This window comes from Scomber scombrus, chromosome 5, assembly GCF_963691925.1.
Source record: "Scomber scombrus chromosome 5, fScoSco1.1, whole genome shotgun sequence".
Lineage (NCBI taxonomy): Eukaryota > Metazoa > Chordata > Actinopteri > Scombriformes > Scombridae > Scomber > Scomber scombrus.
In genome coordinates, this window is record NC_084974.1 from 9,385,869 (window position 1) to 9,406,810 (window position 20,942).

The 20,942-nt window shown below is 38.3% G+C and overlaps 2 protein-coding genes across 2 annotated transcripts; one reads left to right on the forward strand and one right to left on the reverse strand.

Annotated features, from left to right (window-relative positions):
- Positions 1 to 285: 285 nt before the first annotated feature.
- mmp13b (matrix metallopeptidase 13b) lies at positions 286 to 3,245 on the reverse strand. The gene is made up of 11 exons (XM_062418942.1): positions 3,156 to 3,245; positions 2,897 to 3,007; positions 2,412 to 2,539; positions 2,126 to 2,274; positions 1,829 to 1,954; positions 1,574 to 1,729; positions 1,288 to 1,408; positions 966 to 1,099; positions 712 to 871; positions 509 to 612; positions 286 to 386 (listed from the first exon to the last, which is right to left on the reverse strand). The coding sequence occupies exons 1-11, from the start codon at positions 3,243 to 3,245 to the stop codon at positions 286 to 288; spliced, it is 1,380 nt and encodes a 459-aa protein (XP_062274926.1).
- Positions 3,246 to 12,249: 9,004 nt separating this feature from the next.
- LOC133980791 (matrix metalloproteinase-20-like) lies at positions 12,250 to 17,899 on the forward strand. Its single transcript, XM_062419594.1, has 10 exons — positions 12,250 to 12,384; positions 13,083 to 13,321; positions 14,043 to 14,191; positions 14,505 to 14,630; positions 14,741 to 14,899; positions 15,828 to 15,999; positions 16,133 to 16,266; positions 16,506 to 16,662; positions 17,286 to 17,389; positions 17,799 to 17,899. The coding sequence occupies exons 1-10, from the start codon at positions 12,250 to 12,252 to the stop codon at positions 17,897 to 17,899; spliced, it is 1,476 nt and encodes a 491-aa protein (XP_062275578.1).
- The last annotated feature ends 3,043 nt before the right edge of the window (positions 17,900 to 20,942 follow it).

Below are 20,942 nucleotides of genomic sequence, written 5' to 3' on the forward strand. Positions count from 1 at the left end.
TGAAGAATTCTTGAGCATTCTGTGTCTAACAAATTATATGACCAGCACATATATATGTGTCCAGCACAGGTAAAAATAGACATTTTCTTGATCTGATAGCAACCTGCTTAACTGTACCAGATCCTTTTTCATTGGCTGCATCTTCCTATGTTTTGTGTTTTTAATATCTGTGTATGTTTGTGTATGTTTTGTGTATTATGAAGATGTGTTATGTGCCATGCAGCCAGCTACATTTTTATATCTTTATATATCTTAAGCCATGGTTGAGAGTTTCAGACCACCTCATCAGCAGTTGAGAATGGAGTTCGTTCTCATGATGCGCACGACCTTCCTTGAATTGTAACTGTACTCGTATTGCACATGTTCATGGTAGAAATACAAATAACCTGGAAGAGACCAGAGATGGATAACTGTTAGAAAATGTGATACAGTAGCATATCTGGAAACAAATTGGAATTCTGTACACTTGGACTGCACCGAAAATGTGATATTTGATGCTTCACAATACCGTAGTGATAAGCAGCAGCGTCGACCTCGTCATCCATTCCAGGAAAATCTTCTTCAATGGATTTTGGGTAGCCTTTATCCATGGTGCGTGTCGCTTCATCATAGCTGTGGGTGACAAATGAATCAAGTGTTGGTGGAGGTATACTGTGTACTCTGCAAAGACTTTTAAAATAACTGAGACATGACACATGTATCATCACATACCTCCAGTATTCCTCATCGGTGAAGAGTAGAGTTTTCCCTGTGTCTGGGATGAAGACAGCTGCATCGATTTTCCTTATGCTCTTGGGAAGTCCAAGTTTGTGTATGTACTTCGGGTAACCATCAACAATGCTATATCCATTCAGAGCCCACATTCGGATCCCTTTAAAAACCCAGGGTAGAGGTTCGATTCATACACACTGTATCATGTATCTAAGAACTGATAAAATAATACTGCAATAATAAAAAAAACTCACCACTAAATATAATGACCAGATCGTTCTCTGGGTACTCATACGCAGCGTCCACCTTGTTCGGGATGGACGGCCATGTGGACTTGATCAATGTCTGCTCCGGTTCGGGGATCTGAGGATGCAGACGCCAGTAGAAACTGCAACAATAACATGATTGATTACAATGCAGATCTGATTAACAGTGCATGCTTGTTGTTGTACTCTTAGATTAACCAACTCTTTCTCAGTTTATGTTATTAGTCCATGATGATCAAGATCTACAGTTTATGTATTCACAACCTTTTCCACCACAATAACCGTTGTATAATACTGGTTCTTACTGCACCTGTCTTTGAAGATGATGGTTTCTCCTCTTAGCTCTGTGACAGCGTCAAAACTCAACATGGGGTCACATTTGTTTGGTGCATCAGGCCTTGGCTTCACTTTCCTTTGGTTCGGGTTTGCGCCTGTGGTTCGACATGTGGCATTAGTACACTGTTCAAAGTAATATTTCCATGAAAAAAAGAGGCATATTTAATGTTTTCAAAAGCAGAATCGTGATTTCACTCTCAAATTTCAGATTGTGAGTTGATAAGTTTAAAGCTAAGCAGAAAATCATGCTTTTTCCCCACCATAGAGAGCCTGAATGCCTTCAATGTCATCTTCAGACAACGGGAAGCCTGTAGTGTATGAGTAGACAGGGTACATCAGGGCGCCTGGGTCTGAAGAATGAGACATACCGAGGGCGTGGCCCAGCTCATGGGATGCCACTATAAACAGGTTGTAAGCTGCAGGAAAGAGATCATCAGTCAAACCATTGTTCAGATATGCCTCGCTGATTCAATGATAATTATTAGACTATGTTGACATTTGTGCTTAATTATTACCTGAGTCATCTTTGGTCCACTCTTCGTCATCATCAAAGTGAGTGTCTCCTCCGATACCGACGCCAGGTGGGTAAGCATGAGCCAGCAGTCCATTCGGCCCATCAAATGGGTTGTAGTCTCCATGCTCTACAGAGGAAAATGACAGATACATTTAAAATATGTTAAACAAAATCTGTACTATTATATGTCTATTCTTCAGGCCATGTGATTACACTTTCAGGAAAAAAGCCAACATTATGTATTTTCTCTGTATCTGTTCAGAGCATGTACAGAATTAACTTTGTAGCTTTACTGTACCTTTTACTCCGAAGCTGATCATAATGTCAGCAATGCCCTCATGCAGCTTCTTAAAGGTCAGAGGGGTGACATCAGCCCAAACGTTCAGCGCCCTGCGGATGGCTCTATCTACATCAGCCTTCTTCAGATCTGGTGTATAATTCAATATCCTGAAACATCAGGGGACAGAGGACAAGGACTGTGTGTGAATAAATTATATGAATAGATGTTAAACTCACTGCAAGAACATTTGGGCTGACACTGACTGCCTTTTACATTATAGCGATAATATATTTTCCATGCGCACCTGAATGTGACATTGTTATTTTCCCATTTGAGATGTCGGGGGAAGTGATTGTATTCGCCAATATCTGGGACGCCACATCTGGCCTGGTTCATAACTTCTAAAGTATTGTCATCCAGACTCCCCGTCACCTGCGTAAGTGGAAACAGTAAAGAAATACATGACTCAAATTCAGGTGTTGATAAAGTACAGAAGACTACTTTTTAGAGGGTTAGTCTTATAGTTGAGCATCTTACTCTGAAGCAACAGTACAGTTTTAATGTACAATCAGAGATTTGCATGATAGGATCACCATCAAAACTATGATTACTGATCAAAATGAGTTACCAGGTAAGGATCACCCATCAAACTCACATTAAAATATCTTAAACGCATATCAGCAGCTTTTTGAACTTCTTGATTAGATAAATAGACTGGTTTATTGTTCACTTGCCTCTCAAGCATAAATAAAACCTATAATCAACTAGATATTTTACACATCTGATTACCTTTAGTTTGAAGAATTTCTGCATCTCCTTGATCTTGGTCTGAAAGCTACCTGCTGAACTCTCTCCACCGTGGAGACCAGCTGGAAGGGCATAGTACCGACGAAGGTATTTCTGCATCAAAAGAGAGAGAAATATGTGATGAAAAATCAAGATTGGATTGCTCAATTCTTGCACTGAAAGCGGTGTGAAGATCATTTATCATTACAAGAAGAAAAGCCACACAAAGCCATTGATCTGAAATAGAGACGGTGGATCTTACCTCTGCTAAAAGCCATTTGTCTGTGTCGGTAGATGGCAGAGGCACAGCAAAGGCAGGAGAAACTAGCACTATCAGCAGCAAAGCTATCATTGTCCTTGTCTCTGTGTTGTCCAAAGCACTCATTAGGGTCAGGAAACTCTGAAGGGTATATATACTGTTTTGAGTCCAAGGTTTTTCCCAGGATCCTAGTGATTCATCCAAAAGCACCTAGCCACTTCCTCCTTTGCCCCTTTGGAATTTGCTTACATTGTTAAACTAAAGTGGCTGTGATATGAGTGCATTTTGATCCCAGCTCATGACTCCAGGAGTTTAGGAATAGATTAATTGCTAATGTCTATAGTGCAAAATTATGCTCTTTATTTTAATAAAACAAACATGACAATCTTGTGTTTATCCCACTGACAGACCCAGAAGGGATGAGCATTTTTAGATGACATATGGGCTTTTCATGAATGACAATGCCACAAAATGAGCTATTATCTATTTCCTTCAGTTAATAACTATAATGATAATAAATACTCTGTACAAAATACACTTTTGTGGATGACTTCATAGTGATGCTTGGCACATGATAGTGATTCCGAGTCTATTCTGAGACATTATAGTGACTAACACACACAGATCTCAAATAAAAAAAGAGATAACAGAAACATGAAATTTGAATGAAACATGTGATTTACATTACATTTTACACAACTGTATTTCACATTATGTGAGCGTTCATATGCTGATGAACAGATGTTCTCTAAGGGTTTGCTTGGGTTTTGTAATCCAAATCTGTTGCTCCTGAATCAGGTGTTTTTTCATCATTCTGTTTTATATGTGAGTCAGAGTCACCAGTATGACACAGAATTCAAGTTACACATTGAATACATAAATGATCTTTAATTCTGAGGAACTGTCAGATACATTTTACATAGGGAAGTGTGAATGGGTTATAATCAGAGTTGAAAGATATGGAGAGGAAAGCTGCAATATCTGGACAGCAATGACAACAAGCTGACAAAATAGTGATAATATTACATTTATTTATTATTAAAAAAGTTCTAGTTTAAGAGAGTCTTCTCTTTACTGACTACATTGCAGGGATGTTCAAAATGAAGTTAAACAACATAAGGCCAGTATCATTGCAGACAATAGGGAACATAGACTGAAAGAATTTAAGTGTAGTTACCTGTACATCCCTGGAGTCAGGGCAGGTAAAGACATGCTGTCTTTCTACAGCGTCCATGTCTATACAACAGCTAACTATCCAACCACTATATAATTATTAGCTCCTGCCACAACAATGGCATTCCTTAACTTGTACGTAATGAAAGGTAGGTAAATGACAACTAGACATATAGCTTAGAATAACTTTCCTAAATCAAATAATCAACAAGTGGCTTTGCTTGTATTTTAGCCAGTTATATCAAGCATTTGACAGAACAATTTAACAGGGTCTGTCTAAACTCCGGTTGTTATCAACATACTTTTGGAAAAGGTTTTGTAATGACATCTTTTGACAAGGGATGAGATTGTATTTTAAATGATAGGTTCACAATTAGTCAACATTAGTCATGTGTCCATATGAACACTGAGACATGTTTTTTCATACTGTAATCATTCCTCTTGTTCATACTGACCATTAGGAGACCGATTCATAATGCACTTTCAATATAAATGTTGGAGGACAAAATCTAAATGCCCTCCATCTGTGCAAAAGTGTATCTAAAAGTTTATTTGCAGCTAATATGAAATTTCAGCTGTCCAAATGAGTCAAATCAATTCAATATATTACGTTCTTTTCAGTGCCAAATTCCTTCTTTTCATTACAATTCTTCCACTGCAGCTGAACAGGAGAAGACTGCTCACCGAGACACAAAGTGGGAATTTTTTACAGTAATTGTGGAAGACTAACTCAGACATTTGTCGCCTTATATAATCTCAAGATAAGCTTCTGAATATATTTTTTCATAGAACAAGGACTGTGGGTTTTGTTCCTCATCACTTACATTGTAAACACATGGGAGGCGATCTTTTAATAGCCAGTATGAACAGGAGGAATGATTACAGTGAGCAAAACCTGTGTGGAAGTGTGTAAAATGCCATATACTGCATGATGATCAGATAACAAACAGCTACAGTTTGCAATTTTAATTAAAAAGGTTATAGTGAGAGTGATTTGTGGACCATAAAATACTCTTTGATCACATTGTGAACACAGATTAATCCCCATGCTCTTCTTTTAGGGAATCAAAATATCAGCATACCTACACCATATATGTTACAGTTTGAATTAAAATAATAATAGAAACACAGCAGGAAAAACAATATTCATCTGCATCCTGTTAGTGATATCATGTGTACTTTGCGATAAACACTTGAGCATACTGTGGAGACAAATATTTTTGGAGTAACATCACCTAGAGGGTGGTGAACTGAGTGCTCCTGACTCATGCAAGGGGAAGTTGGCAGTGAGGGAATTTTTGCTGGTATCTTAAAATGGTCTTAAAAACACACACACACACACACACACACACACACACACACACACACACACACACACACACACACACACACACACACACACACACACACACACACACACACTTCTGATCTGTGTTGTGACCCGCTTGTTGTATTTAAAGATTGCAGCTGCAGTACTAAGTTCTAAAGATACAGTTGTATGAACTATGCTTATGTCCTTATAATGAGGTCAAACTATAACTAACTCCTGTACTGTCATTTTCACACAGAAACACAAACTGAAATGCAGAGGATGGTCTTTCAGACATCATGCGTGCATGCAATACTTTCTGGTGCTCATAAGATACTCTCTCGTGAGCACGAGAAAGTATCTTGTGCGCACCAGAAACATTTAATTTTTTTTCTTTTCCCCATGTCCCTTTACGGGCTCCGTACTTTTGGACACTTAATGACATCTTTAATGCAGGTCTGAGGAGTCAAAACTATGGTGATGGTACACAGAATGATAAAAGAAAATGATTTCATGGTTGCCGAGGTAATACATATTATCACAGCCTGTCTCCACTACAAACTCATATTTCTCAAACTGCTTTAATCCTCCCACTGCAAAAATTCTTCATGCGCAAACGTCTTTTTGGGGGAGTGTGTTCTTTCCTCTGCCTCCTCACTTCCTTTATCTCACTGAGTACATTTTTCACTGTCCTACACTGTTCGTCCTGTACCACTACAGAGAAGTGATCTATCGCCTGCTTCAATTTTTCAAAAGTTAATTTCTCCCTTTCTGTCTGTGACTGAAGCTTACTCTGTTCTAACTGCAACAAAAGTAGTTCTTTCAGAATGCCCCATGCCTTTGAAAACCCCATCTTCAAACTAATTTGCATTTAAAATTGCTTATCTTTTAAGCATCTATCCCCAAAATGATCAACAATTTTTAACAACTGCTCCCTGCTATAGAGATCCAAAACCACCTCTGCTGAGGCCTTCAAAAAATGATCACACACCATGACAAAACAGACTAAAATCTTGCCAATAGAAGAATATTACACACTAGTACAGGACTGCACAGACCACCATGTGCACTAGTCAGAATCAGAGTCTTTCTTACTGCTAGAAACTGCTTAAGCTCCTCACTGTTCTTCAGGTAGCTCTTTGCAGCGGGTATTTATGCACCAATAGCCTGATGGAAAGGTAAGGCAAAGGAAACCCATTATACAGCTGCATCAGGGTGTAACTTACCTACTTTGTTTGCACCTGGCAATCAGTACTACCTGCTGTGCACCTCAAAAGTCACAGGAGTACATGCACTCTGGTGAAAAAAACTAACCTCTCCTTTACTCAAACACCCAGAACTAACATTCCAAGTGTCAACATAACAAAAGACACTGGCAAACTATACTTACATGCAACAGATTATACCTGTTTAGAGTGACTCCCTGCAACGCACTTCTACAACCTCATTCACAAAATACTGCAAACTCTTGATGTTGGCTGAAGAGGTCATGAACCAAGAACCAAAAAACCAAGAGGTCAAGAAACAATAAAGCTGTTAATTCTATAAGTGTTACTGGAGTTTTGGCCTCTTTAGACTAACACCACTGACTTCATAGACTCCATAACTTTAAAACTCCACCTACAAAGACCGTAACAGATCTAAACAGCGGAACCGCATTACTGCAGTTCATCAGAAACACTGCACACAATGACGTCTATTTGTCATAAGAGGCAATAACCTGAACAAAACACAATTACCACTATACCTCCAAAACTGTTAAGACCCCCATTTGTCACAGCCCGGCTCTAAATTGTTGTGAAAAAAGGTCACAAGGGGATTTCATAATACAAAATGAAATAAACAATTTACTCAGAAATAAATGGGTGGGTTAAGTCTGTAGTCAGTAATGTAGGGAGTGAATGTGTGAATGTCTGGTGTGTGGGTGTCGTATGGTGAAACAAAGGGGAAAGAACCAAAAAGCAACACAGGCATGTGTGGAGGAGAGAAGAGAGTCTGAACTTGCAGCTTCTCCAACTTCATACACGGGACACACCAGGCTGCTAATCAGTGTGTCTTCAGGAACATGCCCCTGTAGACAGAACACAGAAGTAAGGCCACATTTGACCAAATCAGGTGGTGTGATGTGGCTGCAGGGTTGATCAGAGGTGTGTGGGGTTGTGGGCTGATCAGTTTGATCGCTGATTGTGATTGGCCACTGCAGGATGATATCAGGTTGCAGTCATCCATAAGTTAACTCTGGAACAACTTTCTCACTTGGGGCAAGTACGGTGCAGCTGCAGCCAAAACCCTGCCCCACTGCCTGATTTAAATAAATAAATATATACAGATATGAATTTAAAAATGTACATATTTAATATCTCATTTAATTTGTGATGTATGTATGATGAAAATTAAGCATTTCATTATATAATTATTCACTTATTAATTTATTTAAGCATTTCATTATATAATTATTTATGCATTTATATACTTCATTTTGGCCTTTATAACCCTCCACATATGCATTTAACATTTGTTATAACACCTTTAATATAAGGTAAAGGAAATTATGACAAAAAATTTGACTGAAATTTGAATGTAAGGTTACAATTAAAAATGTGTTGATATCATGTCAGAAAAATAGGAAATAAAACCATTTTTAAATAACGTATGCCAACAACAAATCATATACCCAATGGGAGTTTATGTTGTGTAGGATTTTTAAATGTATTTTGGTAGCCTTATAGGCTTTACACAATGTTGTTATCACCCAGTTTTACTCCAATCAATATTCTCAGTTATTCAGTACAATTATTATGGAGAGGTAAGTTCCTGCCGTGAAAAAGGCCTGTTATTGTTAAATCCAGTCAGTGATGTGGTGGTCCAGCTCTTTGCAGTAATCATCATGCCAAAAAATCTATTTATTCCATGTTACTGCTGCTTACTCTGTCACAGTCTTTTGGCTTGGAACTTGATGAAAACAACCACTTCCCTGCTGTGTCAGAGAAAAACTGATGCAGGCCAGATTTTCAGTAAATAAACAGTGAGGGCTTGTTGCTTACTGTGCTTCACTGCCTACAAGATGCTGATTTCATTTCAGTTGTGTTTCCCCTGTTTGACCATTTTAATTCAATTATTAATAGTTTTATTATGTGAATAATTTGAAAGTTAACACCAGTTGTTTCTTGATTTAAAAATGTTAGCTTTTAGGATAAGCAGCCCATGTCTCTATAGATTTGTCAAAAAGTTTAATGATATATTGGAAAATGGAGAGAAAAAAAAATAGATACAATTTGTCCATGTAAGGGATAATAAAGTAAGTCGGCTCCACTTTGTTCGGGAAGTGAGTCAGGAAATGGTTGATTTAATTGAATGCTTCATTCAGTGAGTCATGCAGCTACACCTAAAGTTGCTGATGATAGAAGTAAAAACACCATAATCTGCAGAGCTGTAATGAAGCCCATTCTGCCTGTAGATCTTCAAATGATCAACCTACAGTATCATTGTAAATGTGCAACTCTGCATTCTCCACTATGCACAAGACCAGCCACAAAAATGTTTGTGTGTGAAGGATTTTCTCCCAATTTGCTGCTGAACAGTCAGGCTGTTCATTCCTAATTCAGGGTTCAATACTTTACTGCCTCTGTTTAGTATGATTTTTGAGGTGATTCTGAGCCATAGTGTGCTTCAAATTGGGGATACATCAGCTGTTCTAAAATGTTACACATAAACGGAAATTATTAATCAGCAATATGTGAATATTTTGGGTTTTGTCCATGCTAGAGTGAGTGTATGGATGATAGTGACATCTAGCAAGCCAAACAGACTAAGATAAAAGTATCAAATCAAGGGTAAATCTAAAGTAAAAAATGAGTAATAATGAGTTCAACAGGTTGCAAAAAACATGGATGATGGGATGTCCATGTTGTTGCTGTTGCTTTCTCCTAAACTTGTAAGTAATGTTATGGTGAACCCTGGTTTTTCCAGAAAGTGTTTTTTGTGGTTGCACTTCATGTTCAGTTTCAGTTCATTCTTGTTATTGTCACAGTGCTGAAAGATAAATGTCTGGATTGAGCCACAAATCTTACAAAGGAAATGAAACATTGTCACCTTATTGACCCTATCACACAACAAACACATATTTTACAGTGCTGATTGTAGCTTAAAATAATGTATTGTAGAAAACCATGGTAGTATGATACTTTCAGGCACATATGGACCTGGAGACCTGACACGGTCAGTGAGCCACAATATGACTCAGCCGCAGCCTACCGTAAAGGGAGGACATTGAGGGCAGCAAAACCAGGAATGATACATCAAAACTTACATGAAAAGAGTGTGCACAGCTCACAGATCAAACAACATCAAGAAATCAAAACACACAAAAGTTGAGCAGTTCCTCTGATTCAAACCACAGTGACTTCTGTAGTGTAAGGTCAGGCCCACTCAGCAGAATACACAAACTACACGTATACTGTCTTCTGTGTGATGCATAGGTAGCCACAGGAGGGCAGCAGAGGCTCTAAACAGGACACTTCAATCTTATTGCCCCTACCATGTCTCTCATGTCCAGTACAACATCCTGCTAAAATGATGAAAATCACCAGTTTAACTGAAAGAGTGTAAACTAAGCATTATAGTCTTTTTAATGTCACACCGGCTCCATCATATATAGTATAAAGAACATATGTATCTTTTTTTGCTTAAAATTTGGAGAAAATACTTTAGAACCACTTAAATCAACATTTCCTTGCTTTTGGGCAATTTTGTATTAAACTGATTCAAGTTGTTTATGTTGAATTTTGGTTTTGTCGCAGTTTGCGCATGACCACTAACAAGATTTAACAGATTGTGAAAGCTCTTAGTGGTACAAAACATATTACTGCTATAAAAATGAATCGTTACGTACATCCAAACTATAATCTGTAGAACTGTAAGCTGTTTTAAGGACATCTTTGTAAACCCTTCTAAACCCTATCGGGTAGTGGAGTGGATCAGTCTACAACAGTCTTTTATGATACTAACATACTAATTGTATATTTTCAAACCTTACATATAGTGGCTTTAAGGGTACCATCATTTTTCCGATTTCTGTTTCACAAAGCCCAAGATATAAATCAGAGGCAGGGAGGAAAAATGATGACAGTTTGGATCATTTTCGGGGCATGCTGTGATTCTGTGCAGGAGGTAAAAATGATACATGAGTATGAGAGGATGAATTTTCGGGTTTGATCGGGATTGACTTTTACTGAGTGAAGGAAAGTGTAACATTAAATAAAGTTAAACGGATATATATTTAATGTTGACCAGTTTGACTTTATCTTTCATTGGTCTCTTCATTATTAATGAACTTTAATTATTAACTAATTTGCCAGGCATGGAAAGCTTCGTCTTGTAATTTTGACTTTCACTTCCCCACTTTAGCCCTTTTTATACTTTGATAATGGTCAGCTATTTCAATATATTGCTCACCTCGTCTAATTTTTTATGACATAACATCTCTGTCACATTGTGAGTGTGAAAGTCTATGTTTTGGACCAAACAGTGATGTTGCTACTGGTTTAATTACCATGGTGGTTGGAATGGTCTCTCCCAGCTTGTAACCTTGAAACTCAACTTAAAATGACTTCATTACCTCGTCTGTCCTCAGCCCATAAAACCAAAGTGACAGAAATTCTTCAGGTCTTTCTGCGAAAGGGCATGGCGTACTCTGAAAAAGGCGACTCGTGTTGCCCCGCAGAGGAATGCTTTTGGTCCCATAAAGCTCCACAATGACCAATCAACCGTAATTGTAGCTTGAATTCATTGCGGCACCACCCTTGCCAGTCTAGGCGTCTTGGCTGGCAGCCATTTTCTTTTTCGAAGGCCTTAAATCCACCCCTGCAATTTCAGCTCTCTACCAGCAAACTCTCTCATTGAAAGGTCTTACATGCATCTGCTAAAACGGGACAAGAATTGGCTTTGATGGTGTTATTTTGGGAGACCTTGCAGAATGCGTGGGACTGAGCAGTGCCACCCAGCTTATTGTTAGTGCTGCATCAGTCCAGAGGGAGATTAGTTGAGGATCCTCCACAGAGGATGCTGAGGAAATCATTAACTCATTATCAGAGCTACTTGGTTTCTAATAGTGGAAATATCAACAAGTTTATGCTGACTGCACTCACAGTGATATTAATGAGCACATTGTGCAGAGTGAATCTTCTTCTCTTCTATCTTGCTTTATGCTGTAATTTCACCACTTCTTTAGGATTATCTGTGAGTCAGCACACTGCACTCTAAAACTCCCAGCCAAATCTTGAGGTTCATATTCACATCACATAATAATTATCGAAAGTCTTAAATTTGCACAATTCCAAAAGGCTTTAAAACTGAAACCACACACTGAATATTTCATCTATTTTCTGGAGCAGACACATCACGTGACAAAAATGGTCAAATGTCATGTCTTTCTTTTTTCTTTTTTCACTGTCCTTGGCTCCCTGCAAACCCCTCCCTAATTCCATAGTACTGTCTGAGGCTTCTTTTGGATTTGCAAGTGGTATGAGTCACAATAACCATTTAAAAGGCTTTCTCATTAACCAGAACTTCCCTCTCCATGTGTTTAAACGAGGCGACTAGTGTTAAGTCTGTGAAATGCATGTCATGCTGCTGTCCTGCTGTGTCTTGGTCTTGCTTATGCCCGGTCCGTGTTTTATGGCGCCCACACTTATTCCGGAGGTAGAGAGCTCTCCTTCCACAGAACCACAGGTTGACTTGAAGCTGGCCACAGTAAGTGCATAATTGCATGAGCTGCATTACAACTGTTCAAGACTGGACTGCATGTGACTTAATCTTAAACTTTAACTCTTGTACAATGCCAGAAACATGCCAACTTGAAGGTGTTTCCAGTGTGGTTGAGCTAATTTGCAAGGATCCACTCTTGCCTGCATGTGGGATGTGGAGATAATGTTTTTATTTCTTTTTGTTTTTGCGTGGGTGGGGGGCGGAAGTAAGTAAATGCACTGCCCTCTGAGTCCTTGAAGCTGTTACATTGCATGCTTTAGCAGATTCTCTTCTCTCTCTCCATGCCAATTTTATGCTACAAATATATATTTTTGTGCTTTTGGGAGGAAAAAAAACATCTGCAATGTTGCTTGCTAAGGTTTTATTCAGTTTATTGCAGTGAACAGTGTTCTTGTTGTAATTAGAGAAGGTGTAACTGACAGCTGATGGCAGTAAATCTGATCTCCGAAGGGCTCTTAGATGAGCACATTTATCTAGAAGTTATAACTTACTGTGACAAATTATATTTAATGGATCCTAAAAGTGGGATAATTGTTCATAATCTTGTTATAATGCATGTTATAATAGAATAACCCACCCGTAAGGGGAATTAATACATCTAATTTTGCGTTAATTGAAGTGAACAAGATCAGTTAATTTATCTGGCAACTCAGTGCAACATGACATCTCACATGTACACGCAGGAATACCTTCAGCAGTACTACCACCTGCAAATAGAGCCTTTTGGGCGCATGAAGCGGAGTGGGTCCTCCTTCACTGCCAAGGTGAAAGACATGCAGATATTCTTTGGGATCAATGCAACGGGTGTCCTGGACTCAGAGACTCTGGAGGTGATGAGGAGCCCTCGCTGTGGCGTTCCAGATGTGGAGGAGTACAGCCACATCCAGGGGACACGATGGAACAAGAACGTCATCACCTACAGGTATCGACTGTTTCCTCTGTTGAGAGCTGCAACATAAAGGGCAAGTTACTTTGGAATTTTTAGATTTGTGAGTAAAAGGTGGTCTGCAATGATGGCATATTGTATTTTTTTGACTATCTAACAGATATACTGTATGCTCTTGACCTAGACTGAACTTGTAAAAAATACAAACAAAAGCAGGCCAATAGGTTAGGGAACATTTTGAGGCATTTGAGGCAATAAAATCTTTGGCAGAAATAGGGAATAGCAACTGTCAAAACTCATCATGGTTGATACATTTTGGGGTTTGGGACTCCTAGCCTATCCTCCTATGAGTTATTATGGGCTTGTTAAAGTGCCAAATTCACCATACGTGCTTGGACTTATGTAACTGTCTGTCTGAAATGTCCCCATCCATTTCTTTGCAAGCTCCGTGAGAGCCATAACTGCTGGATTACATACCGAACAAAACTTAATTAAAGAGAAACTAAAAACGTTGGTTATTTCCATTGTTTAGAAATATGAGTTGACTTCCGTAAGGCTGTGTAACCAAACAATTGAGGTGTCCATAGATGTTTTTTCAGCAAACGACTCGAGGTAGCTACTGTTTTTCAAAAGGGTATCACGAGTTGGTGTAATTTTGTGCCACCAATGTTTTTGATCACATTTATCAGATTCATATTTGCATTTCGAGGATTGAATGTCTTGATCTTGATATGACATGTTCTCTTTGCTCTCACAGCATTGGCAGGTACACCAGAGATTTGCCTCGCAGCACCGTCAACTCTCTAATTGAGTCAGCTTTCAGCATTTGGGCCAGAGCCAGCAGTCTGACGTTTGTCAGGTCAAACACCCGCAAAGCTGACATTATGGTGGAGTTTGTGACCTATGGTGTGTTTGCCCTTTTGTTTCAAACATGCAAGTGACAGAAGTGCATTGCTTAATTTGAGTCATACTCACAGAAAGATGTCTTACAGTGAATTCTCATCAGATATATCAGTGTGATATGTAAATTTAACGTAGATATACACATGGGGAACTTCAATTGTACTTTAGCTGCTAACCATCATCGTGCACTGGCCGCTGCATCCGACAAACTCATTTGGATGAGGCAGACAGAAGCCAGTAATTTTCTTTTGGCATGAAATACATTGGTTTTCTCTGTGGTTTCTGTTTCATGTTTGGTCTGGATTGTCTCATGAAGAACACGGTGACTTGTATCCATTCGATGGAGCCAGAGGCACGTTGGCTCATGCTTTCGGTCCAGGACCGGGTGTCGGAGGGGACACACACTTTGATGACGATGAGCACTGGACAATGGGAGGAACAGGTGCTGAATCGGACCACAGTGGCGCTCCAAAGTCATCTTTGTAGAAAAAGACAATATCTGCTTTACTTTTGAAAATGTATACAATCTTTCATTTATTTATACTATTGCAGGTTTTAATCTGCTTGTCGTAGCTGCACATGAATTCGGACATGCTTTGGGACTGAAGCACTCCAGAAACCCAGAGTCATTGATGTATCCGAACTACAAACCTTCCCCTTCAGCCAACTTATTATCCAGAGAAGATATCGCAAATATCAACGCACTTTACAGTAAACAAACTAACTATCTATCTATCTATCTATCTATCTATCTATCTATCTATCTATCTATCTATCTATCTATCTATCTATCTATCTATCTATCTATCTATCTATCTATCTATCTATCTATCTATCTATCTATCTATCTATCTATCTATCTATCTATCTATCTATCTATCTATCTATCTATCTATCTAGATGCCACTAAATTCTACACACTGCACCTTTAACTGTTGCTTGTGCAATACTATAAAATTTCATGTTCAGTTCAGGTCATTCACCTCTGTTGTGTCCCCTACTCAGTGTGTTTGGGATAAAAGAGTCCACAGTTAACCTAGTAAATTTATTCTATCTATCTATCTATCTATCTATCTATCTATCTATCTATCTATCTATCTATCTATCTATCTATCTATCTATCTATCTATCTATCTATCTATCTATCTATCTATCTATCTATCTATCTATCTATCTATCTATCTATCTAGATGCCACTAAATTCTACACACTGCACCTTTAACTGTTGCTTGTGCAATACTATAAAATTTCATGTTCAGTTCAGGTCATTCACCTCTGTTGTGTCCCCTACTCAGTGTGTTTGGGATAAAAGAGTCCACAGTTAACCTAGTAAATTCATTCTATCTATCTATCTATCTATCTATCTATCTATCTATCTATCTATCTATCTATCTATCTATCTATCTATCTATCTATCTATCTATCTATCTATCTATCTATCTATCTATCTATCTATCTATCTATCTATCTATCTATCTATCTATCTATCTATCTATCTATCTATCTATCTATCTATCTATCTATCTATCTGTCTATCTATCTATCTATCTATCTATCTATCTATCAGAGCTTATAGTGTTGACGACTCTGATATTTAAGTAAGTGGAACTTGATTCTTAGGTGTGCTGATGTGTGTCAGGTCCAGTCAGAAGTCGTCCAAATCACTTGCCAAGGCTCGGCTGGAGCTCTCAGTATAACCCCTGGCAGCCAGGATCACTGTTGCCTCGACTCATGCAGGACAAATGTGCCCCAGATATGACCTTTGATGCAGTGTCCACTGTTGGAGATGCCACCTTCTATTTCAGAGAGAGGTATAATGATGGTTTTTTGTAACTTTGACTCTCAAGATGAAATATTTCTTCTTTGGGAAATGAAAGTTATTTTCAATAATCCTTAATAAAAATGTGTTTTTCTGGGGTAACTGACAATACTTTCCCCCACAAGATATCTCTGGATTAAACATAATGAGCAGTATGACATCAAAGAAGGTCCTATCACCAACTTCATGCCCAAGATCGAAACCAGGATTGATGCAGCCTTCTGGGTACCTCGCAGATCCACTGCTTATCTCATTCATGGTAAACGTCTTTTACGCAATAGCTTCCATTACGTAATCTGCATCATAGGTTTTCATTGATGTTATTCCTGTCATCTTGGACCTATAAACCCACAAACATTAAACATATCTCTAAGATTCTAAGCTATAGTAACATTGACAGTCACTAAACTTGACTAGTATGTGAAAATAAAAGATATCACTTTATACTTCACAAATAATCCATTAATCTTCTGATTTTTCTCCTCTGTGTTTTGACAGAATCCATGTTTTGGACAGTGAAAGGCTCACTTGTGAAAGGAAAGCCCAGAGCGCTCAGCCACTTTGGATTTCCTGCATGGGTCCAGGATGTCGATGCTGCAGTGCACATCGTGAAAACAGGACGCACTCTCTTCTTTATGCATGACATTTACTGGAGGTAAAACAATAAAGTAACAACCACAGTGTATAAACTATGGCAAACCTTGTAGTCTTTTACAGACTTGTGGCTTATACAGACATGATAGCAATTGCTCCCACTCAGAGGACTGTTCCTGTTAAGCTTTACATGCACTTACACACACACACACACACACACACACACACACACACACACACACACACACACACACACACACACACACACACAGCATTTTACTTTGCTGATTTTGATCCAATATGTTATTTTAGCAAACAGTTTAAGTTATAGGTATGAGAATGTCCAATATCATGTAGTAACAAAAGTAATATGTCAAATGTGAATGAAATAAAATTATACTATACTTCTTTTTAGCCTAAATGAATAGCTGCTTTAGAATTGTGGTGTATGAAATGAAAGTATAATGAGATAACAGACACAAATAAAAAAGCAGGAAGAATAGACTCAAATGTCACTGAAAGATTTTCTCTGTCATTTGGACCTCAAACAGAGAGAAAAGGGCTCAGTTTGGTGACGTGATTGCATAGTAGCAACTATAAAAAAGTGTTTTGTCTGAGCTCTGAAAGGCGAAACAGATGATGAATAACAACTTCTGACACACATTTAAACCATCTCTTTTCCAGTTACAATGAAAACAGAAAGGTAATGGATTTTGGTTACCCGAAGTACATCAGCGTAGGCTTCCCCGGAATCAACTCAACAATAAATGCAGCTTTTCATAAAGAAGGTCAGTAAATGCTTGAATATAAAAATATTCAGCAAACTACAACAACAAATAAAATACACATGTGCATTCATCTTAGCAGGTAGTATACGTCTGACTTTAACTTGAGTGGCTTTTGCAAGTTGCATTGTTATTAGTGATTTATGTGCAACATCAGCTGAGCGGAGTGAACTTTTTACAGAACATGTGGTTCCCCTCTGTGATTTAAACTGTATAATTTACCCACTTACAGTTCTTTATATGACATCCTGTAATTTCAGCTGCAAGCAAAAGTGGATTTTTCAGTTCAGAAAGATGCTCATCATCATCATCATTATCATTATCATTATCATCATCAGCAGTAAACATGTTAAAAGTGAAATATGTGAATCACTATGTTTACTTCTTAAAGTTCTGATTTTTCTCGTCTTAGGTTTCATCTACTTCTTTGTCGGACCACAAGTCTACAAGTACGACTACACCCAGAAACAAGTTGTTGGAGTTGACAAAGCAAATTCTTGGCTTGGATGTTGAAATACTGTAATTTCAACAAATTGCAAAAAAAAAATACGCCTGACGATCTTGATTAAATTAAGAAAAACACACTGTGCTTCTTCACCTCTGAGTGGAGCTTTATTTATCAGTAGTCATATTTTGTCACAATAAAGAATTACAATTTAAACCCGATGTCAGTGTATGTGTGTGTGTGTGTGTGTGTGTGTGTGTGTGTGTGTGTGTGTGTGTGTGTGTGTGTGTGTGTGTGTGTGTGTGTGTGTGTGTGTGTGTGTGTGTGTGAGAGAGAGAGAGAGTGAGTGTGTGCGTGTGCGTGTGCATGTTTGTGGCGGGGGGGGGGGGGGGGGGTGTTGATATAAAAACATGCAGCCCAGTGACACAGTGAACTGGCGGGTGTTTAACTCACTTTGGCATGATATCAGGTTGACACATGTCGATGGCTTCTGGTTTATATACTCTAAAACACACTGTACACACACTTTAACCATTACAGACAGAAAGCCCAGACACATCATGTAAACATTTCATTAAGAGGTTTTAACCACAAAACCTCCACAAAACTGGGTCAAATAGACACAGCTGTAACTACCAGGATTGAGCACTTTTGGGCTGTGTGATTGCCTAACAACCTCTGAGAATACTCCCATATAAAAATCTGCAGCCTGGTGGAAGTGTGCATTTAAAGGATGGAGTTGTTCTGGCCTTGGATACCTGCGCTGGGCTCTGATGTTTGTGGAAACCTTGTGGAGTCTACCCATTGATCAGGATTGGTGGCTGAGGCCTATAGATGTGGAGCTGGCTGTGGTTTGTGGAAAGAGAGAAATATTCTATTCCCACTTCAAATACTGTAGTTATTACTTGTCACATACTTAGTAAAGTGTATTGTTATTTGTTTTGAGGAATCTTTCATTTAAAACAGTGCCACTGTAACCGAGCAATGTTTCATCACTATTCCTTTAAATAAGAAGGCAGTAATGTGTTGATTTACTTTTGGGTAGCTACAGAATAATACAGATATGTTTGTTATATATATTTTTTTAAACCAAATTGTCCTTGTATTGAAATCATATTACATGTTTCAAACTACAAACACTACTTTCTTGTGTAAAGATTATCACCGTACCACCTTAAGAAGGTCACACAGATATTAAATATCAATATGTTCTGCAACACATTTTAGTTTTAAGCACATCCTAAGCACAGCATGCATATTGTACAACCTGATGTCGGCTTCTTGTGTTATATAACCTATGTAATGTATAATGTGTAATGTTATGTAATAATCCTTATGTTATTGAATTAATACTAAAAGACTGAAAATGATACAGCCTGACTTGTGTGTTTTGATTGACACTCCGGGGTGAGGGACATCCTGTATGTCTGGACCTATTTTATCCTATTTCACACTCAAAATGTACTTAACATTAATCTCATACTCACTGTAAAGGTGCCAGCACATATGCTAATATAATGCCTTGTCTGCTCTTGATCTGCATTTATTTTTTTACGTAATGCATTTAAGTAAGTCAAAATATATTGGTGATAATTGGTTTTTTTTTTGTTTGTTTTGTTTTGTTTTTACAAGGATTCACCTCATACTTCACAAAATGAAATAAATAGAAGTAAAACATTGCTGAGAAATCCCGTCTGGAGGAAAACAATTTAGTAATTTTTATTTTGCTGGGAAGGATTAGCATGAAGTCCTGTTTTTCTTTGTATCAGAAGTGTATCTTATTTAGCTGGACATAAAAAAAAATACACAGCATTCCTACATTGTGACATAGAAAAATTACAAAACATGGTTTATAGATACCTTTATGGCATCCTATAAGAATGTAGACCTAAGCCTCTGGACCCAAACTTATTCCAATGATAGGACTACCTCAGGAGGAGGACAGCCTGAACACCAGAGGCAGAAGCATAGTGCCGAGGGGAGAAGAGTCAGGTCTACGTCCAGCCTACGTCAGCCACTGAGGTGAAGATCAGAGAAATGCAAAACTGACAGAGACAGGCTGAAGACGTATCTATTTTTGCAGCAGCACATGGAGATTCCTTCCCCTTTGATGGACACCCAGGGAGCGTGCTTGTTCATGCCTTCCACCCAGGAGAGGGATGAAGCATGGACAGCAGGGAAGCACACTTCATCAGTCAAAATATGCTTGTAATTTTGTGAGAAGCAACATTACTTAGACAGAGAATGAAATACAAAAAAAATGATCCCTAAGTCAAGAATCAGAAATGTGTTGCAGATTGTAAAAAACAACGTAATGTTTGCCATTATTGCATCTTGTTGACTGTTCTTCTTGCAGACTATATGGAAGATTATAAATGAATGAACATGACATTACTGATCAGAATGATGTACACATGAAGGTTTCAACCTGCAGACACCAGAGTGGCAGCAGTTTTCACTGAGACTGTGCGAAACCAACTGTCAAATAGACTAATATGAAATTGCTGTTTATCCACCTGTTCGCTGTTGCAGCTCATGAACTTGGCCACTCAGTGGGTTTGACTCGCCATCATGTACCTGAATTAACGGTATTGCAGCAGTACACAGTCTTGTCCGTGCAAAGATGATCTGCTTTAAATCTAAACACTGTACAGTGAGGAACAAATTTAAAACTATTATTTGCACAAACTGGAAATAAAGTCATCAGAACGTAGTACAAAATAATGTATAATGACATATTTGACTGTTTCTCAGACCAACCCAACAGAAAAGTGGAAGCACATGAGTGACCATAACTTTTCTTTTGAAGCAGCAGTTATGACTGGAAATGAGAATGTTTTCTTTAAAAACAGGCAAAGTATGAAATTAAATTATGCAATTGCAAAACTTGAACTTAAACAGCCATCGAGTCTACTTGCTGTTTCCCTCCAGGTATATGTGGATGAGAACAACATGAACCTATTCCTATTGGAACTACCAGACAGAGAGCCACAGCAGCACATATTTACTGACCATCAATTCTCATGTCGATGCTGCTTATGACATCCCTGCCAAAGGCGTGGCATACATATTCACTGGTAGGGTAATGGGCAGTCTGTAAAGCATCACTTA